The sequence below is a fragment of the Danio rerio genome, chromosome 10 (assembly GCF_052040795.2).
Source record: "Danio rerio strain M-AB ecotype USA chromosome 10, GRCz13ab, whole genome shotgun sequence".
NCBI lineage: Eukaryota > Metazoa > Chordata > Actinopteri > Cypriniformes > Danionidae > Danio > Danio rerio.
In genome coordinates this window covers 5,447,088-5,471,818 of record NC_141030.1, presented here as the reverse complement: position 1 = coordinate 5,471,818, position 24,731 = coordinate 5,447,088, and the positions used below count along the sequence as shown (strand labels likewise).

At 38.3% G+C, this 24,731-nt stretch overlaps 2 protein-coding genes across 6 annotated transcripts in view; both read right to left on the bottom strand.

The window, feature by feature from the left end:
• cdc42se2 (CDC42 small effector 2) overlaps positions 1–13,292 on the bottom strand; it is a 62,524-nt gene extending 49,232 nt beyond the window's left edge. The window contains exon 1 of one of the 2 annotated variants that reach the window (XM_087269798.1): positions 13,101–13,292. The gene's annotated coding sequence lies outside the window, so the exon portion shown is untranslated. The remainder of the gene's footprint in view (positions 1–13,100) is intronic. The other variant, NM_001159835.3, reaches the window with a different exon arrangement.
• Positions 13,293–14,836: 1,544 nt separating this feature from the next.
• Positions 14,837–23,511, bottom strand: LOC110438839 (uncharacterized). Of its 4 annotated transcripts, none has more exons than XM_087269990.1 (9): positions 23,195–23,511; positions 20,574–21,290; positions 20,126–20,401; positions 19,831–19,928; positions 19,659–19,709; positions 17,234–17,615; positions 16,973–17,149; positions 16,659–16,788; positions 14,837–16,495 (listed from the first exon to the last, which is right to left on the bottom strand). In XM_087269990.1, the coding sequence occupies exons 1-8, from the start codon at positions 23,322–23,324 to the stop codon at positions 16,670–16,672; spliced, it is 1,950 nt and encodes a 649-aa protein (XP_087126116.1). In that variant the 5' UTR covers positions 23,325–23,511; the 3' UTR covers positions 14,837–16,495; positions 16,659–16,669. The 4 variants fall into 4 exon arrangements, with proteins under 4 accessions (XP_087126116.1, XP_087126113.1, XP_087126114.1 ...); XM_087269987.1 differs by having other exon boundaries at positions 14,837–15,898; positions 16,674–16,788; positions 23,195–23,501; XM_087269988.1 differs by having other exon boundaries at positions 14,837–15,895; positions 16,674–16,788; positions 23,195–23,501.
• Between the last annotated feature and the right edge of the window lie 1,220 nt (positions 23,512–24,731).

Genomic DNA, 24,731 nt, shown 5'->3' with positions numbered 1-24,731 from the left:
AACAAAAAACAACAATAATAATAAGACAATAAGTTTTTTTTAATACATTGTAGTTTTTTTTCCTGAAAAAATGTTGTATCTTTCTTTGTTAGCAGTTTGTATGTAGCTGTTTAAAGTAAAATAAAATAAAAATTCCCTATAAATATGTATAGAAATATAAAACTACACCAATCAACAACAAAACAAATGTACGCTGTATGCTTCATTTTTTTCTGATGCTACTTTAATGATCACAAATGAGTTTATAAAATAACTGTTGTAATAATTTCAAATTAATGAGTGAATCATTTGAGTTGATTCATTTCAAAGAATTGAACTAACTTGTTCAAACTACTTAATTAAAATGAGCTGAAACAACATAATTATTGAGATTTGTTTGAGACAACTTAATTGCTTTATGTTTGTTCCACTTCAGTTAAGGTAATCCGTTTGTGTTAGGACAACACGAATGAATTGTGTGCATTTTTTACAGCGGACAGTTCTGATGCGTCTAAAGTGGATTGACCCTGTCGATGTTTGTGTGCGCTGATGTACGAATCTTAAAGGTACAGCTTAAGTAGCTTTCAGCCCACCAACTCAATCACTAATTGCGAACTGATCTCGAGTTCACTAAAATGCCTCCAGGATTTGTCTGCGGATTAAAATCAAGCTGTTGGCATTTGTCAACTAAATCCTGCAAGTACAATCGAGATCCAAAAAATAACAGATGCAACAACTTAAAAACGTTCAAGATGTATGAGAGCTCCACATGCTGCAGACGCACACACAAACGTGCATAAAACCATATCTGAAAGCTTATCTCTTGCTGTAACTCATAAATCTCTGATGACTGAAGAGATCAATCTACAGCTAGACAGATTCATAGGGGTGCTTTCACATACAGTTGAAGTCATAATTATTAGTCCCCTAAATTATTAGACCGCTTGTTTATTTTTTCCCCAATTTCTGTTTAACCGAGAGAAGATTTTTTCAACACATTTCTAAACATAAGTTTTAATAACTCATTTGTAATAACCGATTCATTTTATCTTTACCATGACGTCTGTAAATAATATTTCACTAGACATTTTTGAAGACACTACTATACAGCTTAAAGAGACATTTAAAGGCTTAACTAGGTTAATTAAGTTAACTAGGCAGGTTAGGGTAATTAGGCAAGTTATTGTATAACAATGGTTTGTTCTGTAGATTATTGAGAAAAATATAGCTTAAAGTGGCTAATAATTTTGTCCCTAAAATGGTTCATAAAAAATTCTAAACTGCTTTTATTCTAGCCGAAATAAAACAAATAAGGCTTTCTTCAGAAGAAAAAATATTATCAGACATAGTGTGAAAATGTCATTGCTCTGTTAAACATCATTTGGAAAATATTTTAAAAAGAAGAAAAAAATCGAAGGGGGCTAATAATTCTGACTTCAACTGTATATACATTTGCAAGCAAGGTACTTTTTTGGTCCTGTTTTTATTGCCAGGGTGTATTTTGTTTTGTACATTTTGGTTGTTACACTGTAAAATGTGTTTCTTTAAAATTTTCAAAATGAAAACAAGATTATTTTACATACCCCACTGGCAGATAATTTAGCTTTTCTATGGAAAAACTGACTTAATTTTGAATGATCATTTCTGAAAATAAAGCTAGATTTTTCACTAGTCAAGAAAATGCTTCCTGATTTAAGAATTTTTAGATATTTGGACTAGTCCAAATATACACTTAAGACTTTTAAAGACAAAAATACACTTCTTTTTTTGTGTTTTATTGTGTTATTCACTCAAACAAAATGATGTTTGCTGCTTGTTCAACCATCTTATTTAAAATGAGCTGAAACAACACAATTCTTGATTTTTTTATGTTCAATCCACTTCAATTTGTAAACTAAAAAGTGAACTTAATTCCTCCTTGTTGTCACAACACAAATCGATTGTGTGGATCCCAGCATTTTTTACAGTGTCGTCTAAAAGTTTTCCCTCAAGAAACTACTGTGAAGTGTCCATTAAATATTTCATCAAATAAATGTAAATAGAAATAAGCTAATATTAAATAAGAACAATTGAATTGTTTACAGCATAGATAGTTCAACAGGATACTTCATAGCTGATTATATAAATAATCAGTCAGTTAAGATTCACTATAATGAACCTTGCATACAGTTGAGGTCAGAATTATTAGCCCCCTTGTTTATTTTTTCCTCAATTTCTGTTTAACGGAGAGAAGATTTTTTTTTAAACACATTTCTAAACATAATAGTTTTAATAACTCATCTCTAATAACTGATTTATTTTATCTTTGTCATGATGACAGTAAATAATACTTGACTAGATATTTTTCAAGGCACTTCTATACAGTTTAAAGTGACATTTAAAGGCTTAACTAGGTTAATTAGGTTAACTAGGCAGGTTAGGGTAATTAGGCAAGTTATTGTATAACGATGGTTTGTTCTGTAGACTATCAAAAAAAAATCTAATAATTTTGATCTTAAAATGTTTTTTTTTAAAAATTGAAAAATTATTTTATTTTAGTCGAAATAAAACAAATAAGACTTCCTCCAAAAGAAAAAAATATTATCAGACATACTGTAAAAATTTCCTTGCCCTGTTAAACATCATTTGGGAAATAAAATATAAGAATAAAAAAATGCAAAGGGAGGCTAATAATTCTGACTTCACCAATATACAGTATTTCATTTTATTTATTTATTGATTATTTTATTTTCCATTTATTTTCCTTGACCTAAAGTGCTACAAAAATATAAACATAGTTTATAGCAAGAAATAAGCAATATTAAAAAATGAAAAATTATTAAATATACACAAGTCCAGCAGGAAGCATTAAAAAAAGATCAAATCAAAATAATTGAAAACATGCTCATGTCCAGAGTTAAGAATTTCTTAAAACAAGGTTTGATTATTTCTCTTGATAGAGCATTAATTGTGGAGCTGAAAAAGAGAAAGCTTTACGACCAATAGAGCTTCATTTATAAACAGACTGCTGAAGAATTCAGTTTATTCACGACAACTTGCTTTTATTATTGGTATTATTTAATATATCCATATTTATATTTGTTTTATTAGAAACAAGCTTAGGTTAGTCCACCAGTCAGGCTTTGGACCATATGGGGCACAAGACGTGGCTTTGGATATAACTCCAACTTCGTTATTATTGTTAATTTATTCGTTTGCTGGAAATTAGAACTGAATATAGAAATAGTTTTTAAATTAAACTTTGTGTTTAACAAACAAAATTACATATGTAGGCTTATGGATGTCCTTAGTAAGTGCGTCCAACATGATTCCTCATCCACGAAAGAGAGAAAGTTAAATAAAGGCCAATTGGAGAAGGCTTATTCTTTATCCGCGCACTGCAGATGGTCTGTTTAACTGTTTTCTCGCTAGTGAAGCGCTCCAATTTTACACTTACAAAGTTCGCCATGTAAATAGCAAATGCGCCATGGCGCGACGCAACTGGCTCTAAAAGAAAATATATAGATGAGACTCTGATTAGTTTATTCTCAAAACACACCTATAACTCATTAAGAGAATAAGCTCAACCCTGTTAGACCATGCGCCGCGGTGCAGAGCAGATTTATCCGTTCTTTAAATAGCAAAAGTGGATTCGGACACGCCCTTAATGCTTTTGCGCCCTGCGCTTCAGATTTTGTGCCTAGACCATTAAAACAGAGCCCAAAACCTTCATTGCAGCAAATTTATAAACGCAACACTGACGACCCATGTCTTCAAACAATTCCTACTCTTCCACTTGTTTTAATCACGGCTGGCGACACAACATGGCGTCTCTCTGCCATCTGAACATTGCGACTTCTTTAAAGCTATCATGCATACTATTGAAGTTCCACCTCATTCACAATAGAGCGCGCTGATTGGTTCGGACCTAGTCTTTCTCATGAATTAAAGCTGAAAGCTCAAAGACGTCACTTTGCACTCACCGATACAGACATCCAGTCTACTCGCTGGAATATACACAAGAATCTAATCGCCGTGATGCAGCTTCAAAATTTCTTTTCAAACTGGAAGAACGAATTTGCTCGTAATAACGCAAAAACAACCAATTTTCACTTTTTTGTGAAATACCTGTGTCCTAATAGTGTTTATAGCAGCGTGGAACACGTATATGACTGTCACCATCTCATAAAATGAGTTTTGGTGTTTCGTGACCCTTTAAATACCAGAGTCATTCATAAGCGCATTTATTAATCGAATTAAAGTTCTGATGTTGATGAATAAACGCTATGTTTGCTATCGCTGTAAAACATAAAAACATTTTACTTTAACGTGTTACAACTGCATGGATTAATTAGTTTTCACTGAATTTAACATAACTTATAGTAATAAAAAAAATACTTTTTTAGGTGTTCGAAGCAGTGGTGGAAAGAGTATCATACTCAAGTAAAAGTACTATTACTGCCTAAAAGGCTGATTTATACTTCTGCGTCAAACGCCGGCGTATGCTACGGCGCTGACGCATAGCCCTTTGCCGTGGCCATCGGCGTCGCTGACGTGCACCTCTCAAAAAATGTAACTACACATCGCAACGACGCGTAGCGCAAGCTCTGTGATTGGTCGGCTTGGTAGCGCTGACGAGTCTGGGTGGGACCGAGAGCCACGTGAATGGTGCGAGCCTGATGGAGCGATTGTTTACCAGTGTGGAGTCCCGTGAAGGAGCTCCGGATGGAAAGTTTTGTTTTGTGTTTACCTCATAGTTAAAGTTGTTGCACGTCCGCCGGTTCCTGACTCAAAATGAGCGAGTTTGAGCCACTTGTACATCCCGGAAGTGTTCAGGAAAAGCAAAACAGCAGCGAAGAAATTCGACACAGAAGAACATTTACACCTCACTGCCAACTAGCGTTTCGGAAGTGTTAATCCAGACCAACAGAGACAGCGCGCAGAAGTATAAATGCACAGCTACGCGAGTTACATGCACCGTGGATTACGCCGGATGCAGAAGTATAAACCAGGCTTAAACACGTAAAATGTTGTTGTTCAAAACTTATTTTTAATTTTACAGGTATTAATTTTGTTTTACCTGTACATGTATTTTGACTCTCAAAGTACTCATGGTTATTGGCTTATGCTTTATGAATCAAAGAAAACCACGGTTTAAGCTAAAAATGTTTATTAAGAAATCTGACTACGTCTTGGATGCCCTGAGGAACAATAAATTAAAAACAGAGTTTCATTTTTGGCTGGACACACTCCTAGTCTGGCCTGAAGCTTTTTAATCTTCTGTAGATTACTCTGCCAAGCAATCAATTGAGAGTAACAGTTTCAGACACATTTACATTCTTTGCTCGTTGTCCCTATAAAGTGCATGTTGTCAGATCAGATCAGAATATGAAGCCAGTGAAAGAGTTTTGTGATGGTTCCTTTGGTCACAGTGCGCCAGAAATCACATTTGCCCTGCGGTGTGACATGTGAGACACGCAGCTCAGAAAGTAGCGAAGTCAGCAGTCACTCACATCACGACTGAGCAGAAAGGAAGAAGCGACCTTCATCTAAACACTTACAGTGCGCTGCATTGTTGCAATTTATGACATGTTTCTCTGGAATACTCGATTATGATTAGTCAGTCACAACATTTCAAGGTATGCTATGTAAGCAACCCAGGCTCATTCTGAAATTGTAGCCCTATATACATTTCTGGAGAGCACCAAATACACCCCCAGTAAGTAATTTAATGTCCTGCTTTAATTGTCATTCGTGATTTTATTTACACACAACCACAATTTGTTCTATCATTATAAAGATATTCAAGAGTTCACATTCACACTTAGCTGTTGATAAGTGTTTTAAGCAAGTTTGGCATGCTGTCCCGGGAGAGAGCCCTGAGCTCAAAAGGCACTTGAGCCCTGGGCTCCCTCCAGTTTGCAGGGCGAGAGGGGAGCGTTATGCTGTGTTCACACCAAACGTGGATCGCGTGGATAAATCGCGCTATTCACCCGTAAATTGCCGCGTGAAAATTTGAGGTTACTCGCTAATTCGCGCGTCAAACCCCGCTTCATTCGCGCGTCAAACCCGCTTCATTCGCGCATCAAATTTACTTCAGTACAGGCGCGGATTCGCGTGATTGACAGGTCTACTGTCTGCCCGGTGACTCTAGCTTCGTAGCTAAATGGCTAACAAGGATTTTATGAAGAAAATAACAGTGTTTTATGTGTTTTATGAAGGCTGATAAACAGTGTCGATACGTTTAGGGCCGTGTCTGAGTCCACTACATGCTTTCAGAGGTGCATCCAGCTGTTTAAGCTCATAAACTCCTCCAGATCGAAACCTGGCTGACGAAGGCTTTCAGCGGTGCTTCTGACTAAGCCCAGCCCAGTTTGATGAACTTCTTGTCGGTGTCTGCTGGAGGATTCGTCACAATCATGCCCCCACAAGAGCAAGCTCCTGATTGGTTTACGCGGCGCGAATGTCCGCTGAAGTTCTGATTTTCTAACTCGAGTGATTCGTGGGAAACCCGCGTAAAGCGTGTCAAACGTGCAAAATGCTCAATTCGCGTCACGCCATTCGCGTGTATTGCGCCATTCGCACCGCGCCATTTGCGCAATTCGCATCATTCGCGCGTATCACGCCGCAGGATGTCTATTCGCGTGTTTGCATTGACTTAACATGTAAATCACTTGCGCTTGACGCGCGTTCCGCTTCTGGTGTAAACGCAGCATCAAGCTCAGGTAGATCTCGACAACTCCCCCCTTAATAAGAGCTGATGACTAAAAATTGATTGCTATGAAGAGATATGGTGCTGGATGAGAGATTGACTGTAGTGCAAAATTTAGATTGATCAATTCACTTGTTGTGCATGTGTTTGGAATGTGGAAGGAAACCGGAGGACCCGGGGAAAACCCACGCGAGCACGGGAAGAACATGCAAACTATGCACAAAAACGACCACGGCCTGTTAAAGGACTAGAACCGGTGACGTTCTTGCTTTGAGGCAACACTGCTAACCACTGGGCCACCGTGCTGCCCTATGAAGGGGAAGGTGGAGAAGTAGGGGTGGAAGGGGGATTCTTCAAATTGAAGATGACTGTAGTGAAAAACCCTGGCCTGATTGGTGGATCATACATGCTAATGCAGAACCAGCCGTGTTCAATCATTTTCACGTGATCCTCTCGAAATTAGTTTATGAATAAACTTCACATCGTGTTTATATAAACGTTATAAATGAAGAGGACTTATCTCCTCCTCGATCCCTGGGTCTGAATGCAGACTAGTGATGGGAAGTTCGGATCATTTTACTGACTCGGATCTTTGAGTCTCGTTCATCAAGATGAACAAATCTTTTTTCGAGTCATTTCGTTAATTTGGTTCAATTTGCCAAAATATGATTAAAATGTTACTAATTGCTTCCAAACACATCTACAACTAGCCCAAAAGGTTGATCACACGACAAATAAGTCATAAATAGAATATAAAAAGGAGAAAATAATGATTCAATGCTTACCGGCTCTTTTGTCTATGAAGGCATTGTTGTCTCTTTGCTCAGCTCACCTCTTCATGTCTTCAAATGTCAGGGGTTCATTCACGTTACACTGACATCACATATAATCTTAATCAATGCAGTCTAAGCCGATAGGAGCCATAATCGTTCGTTGTTTACTTGACAGAATGACTCTCAAACCCAAGGAGTCGAAAGATGAACAGTTCAATTCTTTTTTCGGCTCTAAACGCGTATGATTGGCCCGTGAGGAACGAGTGACTCAGACCCGATAGAGGACTCAGGAGATGAGTGGATCAATTAGGGGTGTATCGAAATCGATCAAAATTTATGCTCAATTTCGATTATTGAATCAAAAAATAGAATCTTCGATGCTGCCACGTCCCCATGTCACGTCAGCTTGGCTTGCCAAGCGGGAAAAAACAGGCTTGTTGAAGTGCTTGTTAAACTGCAGAAGCAGGAGACCCGTTGACAGAACTTAAACCCTCTCCTCTTTCAATGAAGTCGCCGGTGTGTAAGTATTTTGGATTTCCAGTGAGTTATGTTGACAACGTTCGTGTTGTCGACAAAAAACACAGTTTTGCAAGCTCTGCTATGTACGTATTAGGGTTTGTCCGATAGACAACACCGGCATCGCGATCCTCCACACGCCCCCGTTGCAAATCCGCTCGCGAAAAGTACACACTCAGGCCCTGTTTACACTGTCTTTGTTTTTAAATGGCATTTTAGAAAGACAACGATTTGACATCCACAGTGGCGTGTAGCATTTCTGAGCAGCTCTCCTTCCTCTCTACCTCTGAAACATCACGTGACCACACAGACACAGACGCACACAGCCATATGAGCTTGAGACAGCAGGTCCAGGCAGTCAGAGGACTGCTTCAATCTTTCACTCACTTGTACTTAGTCATTTTAGCGAACACCTCAGATACTGTTGGCTGGTTCCTGTTGGTTGCGCGTCTTTTTTACCGACGCCATTATAACAACACAGATCACTGCCTATTCACGAGTCCCGCAGAAAAAGTGATTGACAGGTGGTAATTATGTGTGTATCTTGCCTTTATTCATTTACTGTATGATTTGTTTATGGGTAAAACAAAGACCACGCAGGTCAGGTAGTTTAAACAGTAGGCTAAAAAAAAATTAATTGGTCATTAATTAATTATTCATAATCGAAAATCGAATCGTGCTTTTAGAATCGAAAATGTAATCGAATCGAGGATTTGGAGGATCGTGACACCCTTAGGATCAATACTTTTTCCGGCTCTAAACGCGAATGATTGGCCCGTGATGAATGAGTGACCCAGACCCGATAGAGGACTCGAGGGGTAATCGGATCAATTCTTTTTTTCTGGCTCTAAACGCATATGATTGGCTTCTGCCAATGTGATGAAGACTTGAAATTAACGATACCACCTGCACAAATGTGCGCAGTCTGCGCACGCGCAGATGAACGAATCACTCCCTGAGAGGACTCGTAGTTCCTGAGTCATATTGAACATTCGTTTAAAATGAACGAATCGTTTATGAACGATCCATTACTAATGGAGACACAGTGGATAGCAACGCAGTCTCTTGCCCTGTCTATTTCAATCATTAGCCCTGCAGGTTATCTGGAGGATTTTATAACAAGTGCGAACAAAGCAGTACAGATATAGACATTGTGCCTGAATGGTAACAAACTCAACTGATAAATGACAAAGTCCACCCTTCTACAATTCTCGTACAGCTCTCCCGGCAAAAATGCTTGCTGCAAACCAACAGCTTTGCTGTATCATCACCCGGACAGCATCGCAAGAAAAAACATGCAACAACCCATGCGCGGTCGCACCCAGTCATTGGGTCTCATAGCTCGGCAGGTCTGCCTTCCCTTCAGAAAGCATGTGCTCTCATGAATAATTAAGAAGCCGGCTCTTCTCATGGGATAAGAAAACTTTGCTATGAATAATAATGAGAAACCGACGTGTCATCACTTTACTTGCAGTTTTGCACTAAGTCGCCGATTTTGATCCCGCCCCAAGTAATTTTTTAATAATTTTTATTTTGAAGCTGAAATCAGCTGACAGAAGCTCAAAATTATGCAGTTTTCCCCACAAAATAAAGCTGACAGGTGCTAACGTCGTCTTAACTGATGCTCAACACACACAAATCTGTTAACATCTCAAAAAAAGTACTCCAGGGGGTCTTGAACTTTTAAGCTTTTCCGAATTTTACGAAGTCAAAGTATCTCTCATACATTCCCACAGTTTGAATATGCAAACGCACTGCAGTCGCACAGCTCTGGTGGAGATCAGGAAGCAGCGAGATTTCGATTTTAAACACCTCTCACTGTTCTGCAACCTGCAACACACACCCACTCACACACACACAGCCTGACCTACATCTTCATCTGCAGTGTGCAAAAAAACTCTCATGGCAGGCTAAGTTATATTTAAATTTATGCGAAAATATATATATTATCGTCACATATGGTGAGGTTATGCTCATGTGTATTATGTGTTCAGGTATGCTGAAAACAACAATAGTGGACTACAGGACTGTAAGTGATGTCATTAAAACTGAAACAAACGACTTCAGCTTCATTCATTCATTGTCTTGTCGGCTTAGTCCCTTTATTTATCTGGGGTCGCCACAGCGGAATGAACCGCCAACTTATCCAGCACGTTTTTTCACACAGCGGATGCCCTTCCAGCCGTCTCTGGGAAAATGACATCAGCTTGTAACACCTAAATGGATTAGGTGTTTTCAACTTAATTTCTTACAGTTTTAAGTAATAGATTAAAGGGATAGTTTGTGGAACTTAATTATTTTAGGTGTAACAAGTTTGAAGTGAGGGCTGCACGGTGGTGAAGTGGGTAGCATGTTCGCCTCACAGCAAAAGGGTCGCTGGTTCAAGCCTCAGCTGGGTCAGTTGATGTTTATGTATGGAGTTTGCATGCTCTCCCCGTTTGTTTGGGTTAACAAATATCGATAGCGCTTTTATCACCCAGCCCTAATTCAAAGTACCAATAACTTTCTCAAAATATTTCAAGAGTTCACACTTAGCTGATGATTTATAAAAGCTTGTTTGGCATGCTGTCCCGGAAGAGAGCCCCGAGCTCAAGGGATCCTCAAGCCCGGGGCTTTCTCCCGTTGGCAGAGCGAGAGGGGAGCCTGAGCTCGGTGGATCTCAGAACTCCCCGACTGCGGTAGTTAAGGGAACAGAGGGGTTAGACAAATGCTTGTTATATGTATTGAATGTCTTTGGATGGTGGGAGGAAACCGGAGAACCCGGGGAAAACCTACGCGGACACGGGGAGAACATACAAACTCCTCACAGAAACACCCACCGGCCAGTGTTCTTGCTGTGGGGCTCGCAGTGCTAACCACTGGGACGCTGTGCTGCCCAATCAGAGGTAAAGGAGGAGAATAGGGGAGGAGGGGGGTTTCTTCCAAACGAAGATAAAATGAGCTGAAAACTGTGGTTATTTATAGTAGCTTAGGGCTCATGTGATTGGAAGATAGTGATTAGCAAATACGGGACCGGCCGTGATAAATCATAAGCAAGTGATCGTCTCGAAATTAGTTTATGAATAGACTTCACTTAAAGTAACTTAAACGGATGTGGGCGAAGCAGTGGCGCAGTAGGTAGTGCTGTCTCCTCACAGCAAGAAGGTCGCTGGGTCGAGCCTCGGCTCAGTTGGTGTTTCTGTGTGGAGTTTGTATGTTCTCCCTGCGTTTGCGTGCTCCGGTTTCCCCCACAGTCCAAAGACATCCGGTACAGGTGAATTGGGTAGGCTAAATTGTCCGTAGTCTATGAGTGTGTGTGTGAATGTGTGTGTGGATGTTTCCCTGAGATGGGTTGCGGCTGGAAGGGCATCCGCTGCGTAAAAACTTGCAGGATTAGATGGCGGTTCATTCCGCTGTGGCAACCCTGGATTAATAAAGGGACTAAGCCGACAAGAAAATGAATGTATGAATAAATAAACGGATGTTTCGACAACGAAGCTGTCAATTAAGGACCAAAGAGCTCTCAGATTTCATCTAAAATATCTTCAATCGTGTTTTTAGAAGGTGAATAAATAATTGCCACAACACAGGAGTGAGAAATTGATAGCAGAATTGACTTTTTTGGATGAACTAACCCTTTTAACAGTCTGACAACACAAACCAAACTCTTTCCTTCAGCTTGAAAGTCAAAGTAGACAACCTATGAAGGCCATAGACTGAGGCATAGACTTCAGGAAGTAAGACTGAAATTACTGATGACTTGTTTCAGTCTTTTTCAGAATCAGTTCTTTCTTTCAGAGGACAATAGAGTACGCCAAAACCAGGAAGACTACCACTAATTCACCACTGGTCTCCTTTGGATTTTCCTGTGGGAATTTCTAACGCAATTTTACACTTACGAGTGAAATGAGGTCTGTGGTAAACATAACTTGACGATACTGAAACAATGTTAACTGCATACATTCACACCCAAAGCGTTCATTCATTCATTTTCCTTCAACTTAATCTTTTATTTATAAGAGATCACCACAGTGGAATGAACTGCCAACTTATGCAGTACAGGATATGTATATGTTTTATGCAGCAGAAGCCCTTATAGCTGCAACCCATACACTGTCACATTTACACATTATCGTCAATTTAGTTCATCCAGTTCACCAGTACCGCATGTCCTTGGACTGTGAAGGAAACCGGAGCACCCGGAAGACACCCACTCAAATGGAGAACATGCAAACTCCATAAAGAAATGCCAACCGGCCAAGCCGGGACTCGAACGGGACTGCTAACCACTGAGCCACCGTTGGGGTGGGGGGTACCCCTTATTATGGTGGGCATATCCCTTATTTTCACACCACATCCCAATGTTGACAGGTATGCCCCAAACCCCCCTGTAATTCACACCCTGGATGTATTACACATTGTATAAAACATAAATAAACCAATGTTCAATAAATAATACAATTATTTACAGTAAAAAATAGCACAGATAATAGCCCAAACATTTTCCCGCCAATTCAAATACTGTAGTTTATGGTTGCATAGCAACTGGCGCATTAATACATAATATTAGGAAACAAGTATAATTTATCATGAACCACGTTCGTCAAATGCGAATAAAGACTTGGAATTACTGTTTTATGAATTCATATGGGCGTCTGCAGTCCAGTACAGACATTATCATAACAATAAATGACTAATGTTTTGCTTTTGAGGGAGGTCAAAACAGAATAAAACGACTAACGTTAACCGAAATGTACTGTATTCAACAGTTTGTACAGCATTTCCGTACAGCAAGGCAGTGTGTCAGTGACAGCAAAGATCACAATGTTCCCGGTGAACGCCTATACAGCCTACTATACCATAAAACAGGTAACCTATGGATACGGTAACATGGAGTTACAATGACGTCGTGCTATATCATTTTGTACTGTATAAGATAATAAAAAGGACCCAAATTATGAGATTATATTATATATACCGTTCCATTACTTATGACAGCAGTTAACTAACGTCATATTTACAACGATTTTTCAATAATAGCCAAGCTAATCATCCCAATAAGGATGTTTCATTAAGATTGTCTGCTATATTGCTGAATGTGAAGTTGATTTCTGTGTGCTGATGAACTGATATGAATGACAGCATGAAGAAGCTCGTCTTACCGCCCGGTGCTGATGCTGATTTTCGAGGCTTGGCTGATGATCAATGCGGTAAATGATCCACCTGCGCCGAACATCAGATGAGTCGATCCTCCGGCAGAGTGAACAGAAAACCGGCGCACGTACACAGACAGCATGCGGTACACTTCACACGCACACCAGAGGTCTTTCTTTGTGTCTTTTCTGCTTGTAAATGACAGCAGTGCTCGAGAGAAGGAGGAAACCCCTTGAATGAGGCGGAACACTCCCACTGTGCGCCCGGCGGGTCAGAGTGAAAAACGGAGAAACAGCGCCGCCTGTGTGTCGGTATTGGGTAATACAACTTCTATAGCCATGTGATTCATTTTTCACGTTTCCAGATGCCTCAGTGGTGTTAGATTTAAAATAAAAATAATAAATTTTTGTTATCTACCTGTACTGTAAAGTTTAAACCCAGTACTTTAGTTCAGTTCTTCCAGAGTGTTTTGTTTTAAAAGACGTAAACATACACTCACCGGCCACTTTATTAGGTACACCTTACTAGTATCGGGTTGGACCCTCTTTTGCCTTTAGAACTGCCATGGCACAGACTCAACAAAGTCCTACTGCAAATTTTACTTAGAGATCAGAGTTGCTGCAGATTTGTTGGCTGTACATCCGTGATGCGAATCTCCCGATCCATCACATCCCAAAAGTGCTCTATTGGATTGAGTTCTGATGACTGTGGAGGCCATTTGAGAACAGTGAACTCGTCGTCATGTTCAAGAAACCAGTCTGAGATGATTCGTGCTTTATAACATGGCGCATTATCCTGTTGGAAGTAGCCATCATAGCTGACAGGAGTGGCACCGGTGTGATCTTCAGCTCTTCCCAGGTGAAAAGAAAGTGTACTTAAGCTGTATTTTTTGACGTAATTATCATATTTTGATAATACTACACTAAGCGGATATTAAATGTGTTATTTTGGAACAACTTTAAGCATATTAATTGTTATTTTATTTATACTTAACATTAACTTTAAGCTATTGGTAATATGTTGTAACATACTTAGTTGTGTTAAAATGGACATGCTTTAACTACAATCAAAGAGTACTTTTAAAACTGTATTTTGTTTGAAGTACATTTAAATGATATATTTAAAATACAGTTAAAGTATATTTTTAACACAGCTAAAGTTTATTTTTAGGGGCAACACTTTACAATAAGGTTCATTAGTTAATGCATTTACTAACATGAACTAATCATGAACAACACATGTACAGCATTTATTAATCATAATTGAACATTTACTAATGCATTATTAACATTAATGCACCTTGAGTTAACATGAACTAACAATGAACTACTGTATTTCAAAAACTAACGTTAACTAACATGAACAAATACAGTAGTAAATGTATTGTTCACTGTTTGTTCATGTTAGTAAATGCATTAATTAACATTAACTAATGAACCTTATTGTAAAGTGTGACCATTTTAGGTTTAGATGTGTATTTTTAGCCCAGCTGCAGTGCATTTTAATACCAGTTAAAGTATAGTATAAGCCCAGTTGAAGTATACTTTGAGTTCAGATGAAGTATATTTTCAGCACAGCTGAAATGCATTTTAAAACTAGTAAAAGTGTATTTTAAGCCCAGCTGAAAAATATTCTAAGCTTCACATTAATAAGCCAAACAAGCTTATAATCAATCATTAGCTAAGTGTGAACTCTTGAAGAAAGCATTTAAAAAAACTCACAGAAATGATGAGTAGGGCTTCAGTTTGATTCACAAGATTTTATTTGAACAATTAGCCAACAATATATACAAGCAATTCATTACAAAACAATTCAAACAACTCAATTATACAGCAATCTGACAGAACACCAAGTCATTTATGAGGTAGAAAGAAAGTTGAGCAGATCTTTGATGACACTTTAGAGGAGATAACTATGACAGCACTGGATTTCCTAATGAAATCTTCATCTTCATTTCTATAGAGCTTTTACAATGTGGATTGTGTCAAAGCAGCTTAACATACAAGTAAATTAAAACAATGTCAGTCCAGTTGTCATAGTTGAAGTTCAGTTGAGTTCAGCGTGGTTTAAACTTCACTGCTGAAAGTCCAAACACTGAAGAGCAAATCCAACAACGTGCAGCTCCACAAGTCCCAACCAAGCAAGCCAGTGGCGACAGTGGCGAGGAACAAAACTTCACTAATAGTGAAGGAAAAAAACCTCGAGAGAAACCAGGCTCGGTTGGGCACGACCATTTCTCCTGTGGCCAAAGGTCTTGTGCAGAGCTGCAGTATTTAATCACCATTATTGTCATTAATTACTCACCTCATGTCAGTTCATATTCATGTTTAGTTCATATTGAAAACACAAATTAAATCCTTTTAGATAAAATCCGAGAGCTCTCTGACCCTTTTATCTTTATTTCTAATATTTCTAATGTAGATTGTGTCAACATATAAGTTCTAGTAAATTAAAACAGTGTCAGTCCAGTTTTCAGAGTTGAAGTTCAGTTCAGTTCAGCGTGGTTTAATTTTCACTGCTGTAAGTCCAAACACTAAAGAGCAAATCCATCGAAGCGCAGCTCCACAAGTCCCAAACCGAGCAAGCCAGTGGAGAAGAGTAAAACTTCACCAATTGACTAAAGTGAAGGAAAAAACCTTGGGAGAAACCAGGCTCAGTTGGGCACGACCATTTCTCCTCTGGCCAAACTTCTTGTGCAGAGCTGCGAGGCGTCAGGGCTGGAGAACCCTGGACGTCCATCATGGAGAAGCTGCAGGTGTCCAAAATGACACCAAAATGAAAGCACAGTGCACTGCGTGTCGCACTGCTGACGTATAACCCAAAAGCCTGCGCGACTTCCTCTCATTTAAACAAAACACGGGCACATCCGAGGTAAACGTCAGCAGTGCGACACGGATACAGTGCAGGACAGAGCTCTCATGGTTTGATGAAGTTTTTGGTTCCTTTTCTGGAACGTCTCTGCATGCTTGAGGTATATGGAGGATCAGAGAGTTCTCGGATTTCATCTCAAATAAGAGGAAGGTGTCAGGGGTTTAAAGCTACTGCTGTCATTTTGAAGTGAAACTTCTTTTATGCAGAAAGAAAAACACAAAAATATTAAAACTAAAATAATAACTACAGAAGTCCTGTACTGCACTGTGTGTGTGTCGCACTTGGCATAACCCAGAGGCCTGCGCGACTTCCTCTCATTTAAACAAAGCGTGGGCACATCCAGGTATATGTTAGCAGTGCGTCACGCATACAGTGCAGGACAGAGCTCTCTCAAACACACGCCATGAACTGACACTGAAGAAAAGTAAGGTCTTAAGGGTTTGGAATGACATGAGGGAGTAATTAATAACTTAATAATAATAATTTCTGGTGCTCTTAATAGTGCTTTCCTCTTCTTGGCAACTGTATAGTTCTAAAATGAAGAACAAGAAGCAGAAATAACACAAAGTTTTTAAAGCAGTGATATGAAGGGCTGTCAAATAAGACAAAAAAGAACAAAAAAGGAAACAACAGGAATAGCAAGAACCAAAGACAGAATATAGAGATGTAGTTTTGTGCTCGGTGTGTTGCTCTACCTCCTCTTGTGTCACTGCTGCACAGCATCTGGGCTCGTTGTATTGAACCACCGGTGCACTTCAACCTGATGTAACTGTATTCGCATAACTGGATTGCGGACCAAACACTGGGAGATCAGGTCCTTGCATGCTGAAAAGTGTCGTCACAGAGAGAGTGTGAAATATGTCTGCATACTCAAGATTCATGTTTAAATCTTACTACATCAAATGTTACAAAACATCCACAATTAAATAACTTTAATATCTACTGTAACCCTTAAATTTAATCCTTTTTACATATTTTATTCTGTCACTGAGGCTAAGATTGTGCTTACCTGAAGATAAGGTGGGGTCCATGCGAAGGCCTCCACCCATTATCGTTGGTCTGTCGTAAAAGGGCAACCGTCTATGCAATATTTCAAACAGCACGATGCCTATCGCCCAGACATTTGCCATGGTAGGGGAGAATTTGCGATGCATTAAAACCTCAGCTGGCGTGCAACGTCTAGCTCCTGTAAGAGAGACATTTTCAGAATTCAGTCATTTCATCAGGCAATACTGTGATCAAAGACACTTGACACAAAATGCCCACTCACCTTGATAATTATAGCTGAAGAAAGGCCTACGGGTGACTGGCCAAGCACAACCGAAGTCGATCAATTTGAGCTCTAACTGGGGTGTAGTCACCAGGATGTTCTGCGAGTGTATATCACCATGGAAAACTCCACGTTCAACGCAGAACTTGACAGCTTGGACCAACTGACGCATTAACCGGCGTGCTTTGTTTTCATCCATGTCCGATGTCTTTTTGATGTAACGACCCAAAGTCTGGCATGACTCTGGGTACTCCAAAATGAGAATGCATTCGCTCTCATTCTCAATCCAGTCATGTAATCTGATGATGTTCGGACATTGCGGAGCTTTCATCAACCTACGCATGATTGCCACTTCTGCAAGCACAGGTTTGGAATGACCATCCTAGAAAAAAAACAACAGATTTCAAAGATATTACCAAAGCAGAATGGCACAAAGAAACAAAAAACCTTTTTTTAATTATGAAGACAAATATAAAAAATACAAGAGAATAAAAATATCCAAATGAAACAGTCTTATTAAAGCTACTAAATCATTTAGTCAAGAGCGATGAGTGATTCCTTCCTTGTCTTTTTTGGTTTAATTAAAGGGCCACAAAACTCCTGTTTCAGCAGGGTGTTTTCACACCTCTAGTTTGAAAAAAATCAGGAAAGCGGTGGAGACCAGTTTTGTTTAGGTGGGAGTGTCGAGACAGAAAAGGAGGGAAGGGTTTGCGTCAAAAAGGGAGTTTCAGTTCAGGCACGCGCTGATTTTTACTGAGGCAAAACTTGGCAAATTATCCATTTGTCGGCTTTAACTTCAGTTTGGCACTTCCACTTTCATTCAGGAACATTGCCCCCCATGACAAATGAAATATTGGATGCGAGGAACTGCTGGAAGAGTGTAGTTTTAATGAAATGGGAGAAGAAAAAACCTCCACATTTCTCGGTAACTTGGTAGGTAGGGTTAGAAAGCAGTGTGTGTATAAACTATCCTGTAACAAAATGCGGCGAAAATTCGACACGACGGTAATAGTTTGATTAAGGTGTTTACATTCCAAGAGCAGCATTTACAGCGGATCTTTCTGTTCATAATATTGTATTGATATTACAATAAACTTAGTAACTAAATAATTTTGACTAAGGTCCGTATTTAAAAATGGAAAGAGTACTGCTGACGATACGAGCTAACTTTGCTGTCTGAATAAACAAACAAAGACCCCTGAACGCTCACTTACCAAATCTGTCGAGACTAGACAATCATTAATAACTGGAACTGCGTCTTTTTTAAAAGGAGACGAGCAGCAAATCTGTATTTCACCATTTCCAGATGTGAAAAGCTCTCAGGTAAAAATGTTCCTTACATATATATTTCTGTTGCGTGTTAGCAGACCACTGTAATCCACACGTGAGTCCAAGTGTGCTCTCATAGCGGGGAATTGAAAACAAAACCTTCGTTGCAGCACATTTATAAACGCAACACTGACGACACATGCCTCTCTGCCGTCTGAACTTGGTTTGAACCAAGTCAAAGACATCATGTTATAACCGCTGGTACAGACATCCAGTTTACATGCTGAAATACACTTAAGGATCTAATCGTTGTGATGCAGCTTCAAAATTTCGAACTGGATTAACGAATTTGTTCGAAATAACGCAAAAACAGCAAAATTTCACTTTTTAGTAAAATATACGTGTCCTAATAGTGTTTATAACAGTGTGGGACACTTATTTGACTGTCAACATCTAAAAAACATGTGTTTTGGTGTTTCGTGAACTTTTGTGAACACTTTCCTGTTCATTCAGAACTCTGTGTTCATTTATTACATAACAGACTAGGTTTATGTAAATAATCACTAAGCTCCATGTTTTGACACATTTGTGCATGTATTTGAGCATTTAGTCATGCAGTTTGGGCTAAAGGGGACTCTACATGTGTGTGTTCTGTCCGTCTCTGAGGCTGAGCACACACACAACAGCACACACTCTCTTCAGCACTGTTAAATAAATCAGCATTTGAATAAAGAATAAAGATGAATAAAGCACATCCCATGCTGCAAAAGTCACGTTACATAATTTCACCGATTTCCACGTGTAACTGAGCGTAGAAATGAATGCAGACTGCTTTACAAGGGGCTATGGGGGATATGACGCAATGATCATTTTTATCTCCATTTATGTTACAAATTATTTTCATTCATGTGTTCAAAACTTGTCTCTGGGTTTCTTCTACTGAACACAAAAGAAGATATTTTGAAGAATGTTGAAAACCTGTTAAGCATTGACTCTCTAAAGTATTTTCTTTTTCTACGATGAAAGTCAGTGGCTACTTGTTTCCACCATATCTGCTTTTGAACTCAGTTTCAAGTGGTCCAGACAGGTACGGGACAAGTGAAGGATGAATTAATGGTCAGCACATTTTCATTGATGTGTAAATTGTTCAACTTACAATCTTGAGATAACGGTCATGGCTTTGCTTGATGATATACTTCAGGGCAACCTGCAAGAAAAAAAAATGGTACATTTTTCAGAATAAACATCAAATTGACGCCTATAATTTATTCATATTTAATAATAATCTGGATAAAAATATTGTTTGAATCTTAGAAATACTTCTCTACCTTTTCTTTTTCACTTGATACGTCAGACGCCAAATACACCTGGCCAAAAGCTCCTTGTCCAATCATGTTTCTGACTTTAAAATGAGACACCACAGATCCTGAAAAACACACAGAAAAAGAGCAGGGAGATTTACTTGGATTGTCTGATGTGAAACGGATCAAATAAACGACTCCTATACTTTGAATCTGGATCTAATGCAATGAGCAGTAACTTTCATAAGAATTGCAGGAGTAAAGTAATTACTCATTTATATTAATTATGAATTACAGGAAATGGAAGGTAATGATGACTTACCAACAGTGAGATCAAAAGGCTTGTTAGGTTCATCAGAAACCTGGCCTGGCAGACAGACTGACTCAGGGTCAGCTGGATCTGCAATTCCAGGCGTAACTTTAACAGGCACTGCTTCATCCTCAGGCTCTGGCTCTGGTTCTGGCTTTGGCTCAGGTTGTGGTGTAAGATGCTGGACTTTATCTGTGTCACAGCACAGGAAAGGGCGCATTACAGCCTTCCATACTCTCTTGAAGAAAGCAGAGACTCTTTTCCCTTTCCTTCCTTTCTTGGGTTTTTCTAAAATGAAGAAAGCAAACAGAAACATCTCCATGAGCAGAGCTGCAGCTAATAATTAATACACAACCAATAGTACAACAAGTGACACTGTCTGATGTTTAAGCTAAAAACAACAAAGCATGAAAAATGACAGATGGCAGAAATAAAATGAACCAAATTCAGGAGGACTCACCATCAGTCCCATCAATTTTAGAGGGGTCTTGAACAGACGGAGGCGACTCAGGACAGGCCGAATCTGCATCCGTCATTGTCTTAATATTGGAGGGGCCATGGACACTGATTAGCCGAGGATCTTCACAGATCTGGCCTGGCAGCTCAGTATCAACATGACCCGTGAGGGCCGTTGAGGATTCAGGACGGGCCGGATCTGCATTCAGCACATCATGCTTGATCCTGGAGGGGCCCGGAACACTCAACGACTGAGAGTCTTCACAGATCTGGACTGGCGGACGCATCTGCTCAGGGTCAACATGATCTGCGATGGTCGTTGGCTTGATCTTGGATGTTCCTGGAACAGCTAACGACTCAAGACGGTCGCAGACCTGGACTGGCGGACGCACAAGCTCAGGGTCAACATGACCTGTGAGGGCCGTCGAGGACTCAGGACGGGCCGGATCTGCATTGATCCTGGAGGGGCCCGGAATACTCAACAGCTGGGGATCTTCACAGACCTGGCCTGGCAGCCACACCGGCTCAAGGTCTGCATGTGCTGCGACGGTCCTGGAAGGACCTGGAACAGGCAGGTGCTCGAAATCGTCGACTTCTGACCGTGGTTCAAAGGGAACCACTCTGCTCCGGTCACAGCAAAGGAAAGGGCGCTTCACAGCCTTCCATGCTCTCTTAAAGAAAGCAGAGGCTTTATTCCCTTTCCTTCCTTTCTCTGGGTTTTCTAAAGTAAAGAAAATGAACAGGGAAATGTTAGAAAACTCTTTAACCACAGGTTTAAAATAGACAAACTGCTGTAAGTAGACATATCAAGACAATCACACACAAGAAACAACAAAAATAAAATGTACAATTATAATAGAAAATGTTTGAAAACTAAAATTACGTGAAATTGCAAAGACAAATACAACCTGATAAATAGTCCGTAAGTCATGAGTCCATATTAGACATAAATAGGGCCAGACGGAATCTGCGCTCACTTTCTGCTATGTCTGCACAGAATTTTGTTTAAAAATCTGCAGATTTTTGCTAAATGATTTTGGGACTATCATAACTAAAATCTTAATATAAGAACTAAAAAGTAACACATTTTTAACTTGTATTTAATGTTTACAATGCAAAAAGCATTTGTTACAAACAAAGCAAGTCTCTCATATAATTTATTTACTAAATGACAGAAAATATTACTGTACAAACTGTATTGTAAATAAATCATATAAATATTTTCACATTAGTCAACGATATTACTGAAATTAATTTAAAAACTGAATAAATTTACATTTACACAAGTAAATAAACTGAATCAATAATGAGTGTGCAGACGCCGTGTGGGCCTAGACATAAGGAAGAAATCCTACAAGCAAACATTTTGCAAAATCAACATTTCACTCCTGCTCAAACAAAATGCAAACTATTATAATAATTCATTTTTGAGTAAATATTCTTTGAGTTTTACCAGTTACAGTTTGAGCTATTTAACATTCACCATCACAATGTTTAATCTGATGTACAGTTAAAATCAGAATTATTAGCCCCTCTTTTTAAAATATTTCCCAAATGATGTTTAACAGGGCAAGGAAATTTTCACAGTATGTCTGATAATATTTGTTCTTCTGGAAAAAGTCTTGTTTGTTTTATTTTGGCAAGAATAAAAATCTTAGAACAATATTATTAGCCCCGTTAAGCTATATTTTTTTTCAATAGTCTAAAGAACAAACCATCATATACAATAATTTGCCTAATTACCCTAACCTGCCTAGTTAACCTAATTAAGCCTTTAAATTTCACTTTAAGCTGTATAGAAGTGTCTTGAACAATATCAAGTCAAATATTATGTACTGTCATCATGGCAAAGATAAAATAAATCAGTTATTAGAAATGAGTCATTCAAACTATTATGTTTATAAATGTGTTGAAAAAATCTCTCTGTTTAACAGAAATTGGGCACAACAATAAAGAGTGGAGCTAATAATTCTGACTTCAACTGTTTGTAGGCCTTTTTTTGGCCAGTGGGTGCTACATCTACATTCTTACACTTCTCCTCCACAAAAAAAAATAAAAACTAATGAAAATAAATCAACATTATTTTCATCTTTCCATTAGCAATCATCAAACTCAAAGTGAACAATTTCTCTTGCTCTGGATCTTCGGTTCAGAAATCTGTGAGTAAATTATAACAAAACATTTAACAATAAGTCTTAGAAATCCAAATGAAAATCTTGCTCTTGCAACCCAGGAAGAGAAACAGAGTTATAGACATGTTTTAATAAAATCTGCACAAAATAAAGACTTAAATATAATATTCTCACTCAGTTTGCTGAAATAGCACAAATATTTATCCATCAAAAACAAAACCTAAGAAAATTACTGAGTGGGTTTATGTGAAAAATTATGACATTAAAATGTTGAAACTTCAAAAATGAGAAACTTTAAAAGCCAGAATGTCAATACCATATAATGAGAGCAGGGCTACTGCTCTAACTACACGAAGCAATTACAATCACGATTGGTTGCATATTTGCCTCTCAAGTCGGTAAGCTTAAGTGGCGATATATAATTATTATTTTAACTTTACTTTTTATTACATTTTACGTGGAAATACATCGTGTTTGTGAACTCTCATCTCACCTGTTGGACTTCTCATCGTGGTAGAAGGTGTACGAGAAGCCATCGTGTCACTTTGATGATTATCGTTGACAAAGTCAGTCGTGATCGTTTTAACTCGATTAAAAAACACAGTCGACGTGTTATTTGCCATTTGAGATGCAAAACAAGTCGCTAAAGTCGTTAAATCACTGTTCACTGTACTCGTTCGTTTGTCACTCTGATGGAATTCTAAACTGCTGTCCCGTGACGTAACATCATTCGAATTCGTTCTATTTATTTGTCATTGTTGACGCGTGCTTGTAAGGAGCACAGTACATGTTCATATGCTAATGAATATTAGCCTATATTACAAGTCAAGTTTAAATAACTGCTTTCCTATGTTTGTTGTTTTAAATAAATTATTAGTCCAGTCATTATTGCTTTTATTACTATTACCATTAATAATAATAATCATAATATTATTAATAATAATTAATATTAGAAGAAACATTAACTCTGAAGACTGGAGTAATTAAGCTGAAAATGCATCTTTAACCTCCTAGGGCTTAGTGGCCACATACGTTTACAGCACATTTTAGCTCTTAAGTGGCTATTTAAAATACATTGAATGTTTTATATTTTGTTACAGACATACAGTGTCATCCTGCAACTGTTTTGCAGCAAATGAAATGTCCCAAACACTATATTTAACTGTACAAAATGGCCAAAAAATATTGTTTTTTACTCTCTGATAGTCAAAACATGTTCAGAAAATATTTATGTGTTATAAACGCATTAATAACAGTCAGGAAAAAAGGTTTTGTGCGAATTCAAACCACGAGTTCACATATATGGATATCATTTTTCTCTAAAAGTCTCACTTTTCTCTAAAAAATCCAAAGATGATCCTCAGGTTTTTTATTCTAATTAGGTTCCAATAAGTCCAAATAGCAAAGAGAAATAAATAAATGCATGTAAAAAAAAAAACACCTTGGGCCTTAAGAGTCCAGTTAAATTCACTGGAATAAATTATTAAACTAAATTATAAACTACTTTTGAACAGTCATTTTATAGTGCAATATCATTTGACAATTTTACAATGTGTACTGGATTTTTGATGAAATAAATGCAGCCTTGGTGAGCCTGAGAAGCAGATTTTAAAACATTTCAAAATCATACTGATGCCAAACTTTTGACCGGTCAAAATCATTAGCCATTCTTGTTCATATATTCCCAGACCATGAAACTTTTTATTTCCATGAACATTCTTCTGGAGAAAGTCTTATTTATTTTAATATGACTACAGTAAAAGCATTTAAGGTGAATATTACTAGCCTCCTTAAGCATGAACAAGCCACTGTCATATACCATGAGTTGTATTGAGTAAATTAAGAGAAAGAATAATACGTAACAATATTATATAATATACAATTTATTGAGCAGTAAAAACAAACCATATTATCTCCTTTTCTATAATGTAGACTGATATGGAAAAATAGCAAAATAAAGGGGTCTAAATATATTTTAAATGCACTTTCTTCATTATCTAAAACATTTTGTTTTTTGTTTGTCAGACATA

Coding starts and splice junctions, on each gene's coding strand:
- LOC110438839 (XM_087269987.1), bottom strand. CDS start 23,324: ATGGCAAATAACACGTCGACTGTGTTTTTTAATCGAGTTAAAACGATC. Junction 19,929..20,125: donor GCCTTTTGATCTCACTGTTG/GTAAGTCATCAT, acceptor TGTGTTTTTCAG/GATCTGTGGTGTCTCATTTT. Junction 17,150..17,233: donor CTTCAGCTATAATTATCAAG/GTGAGTGGGCAT, acceptor TCTCTCTTACAG/GAGCTAGACGTTGCACGCCA.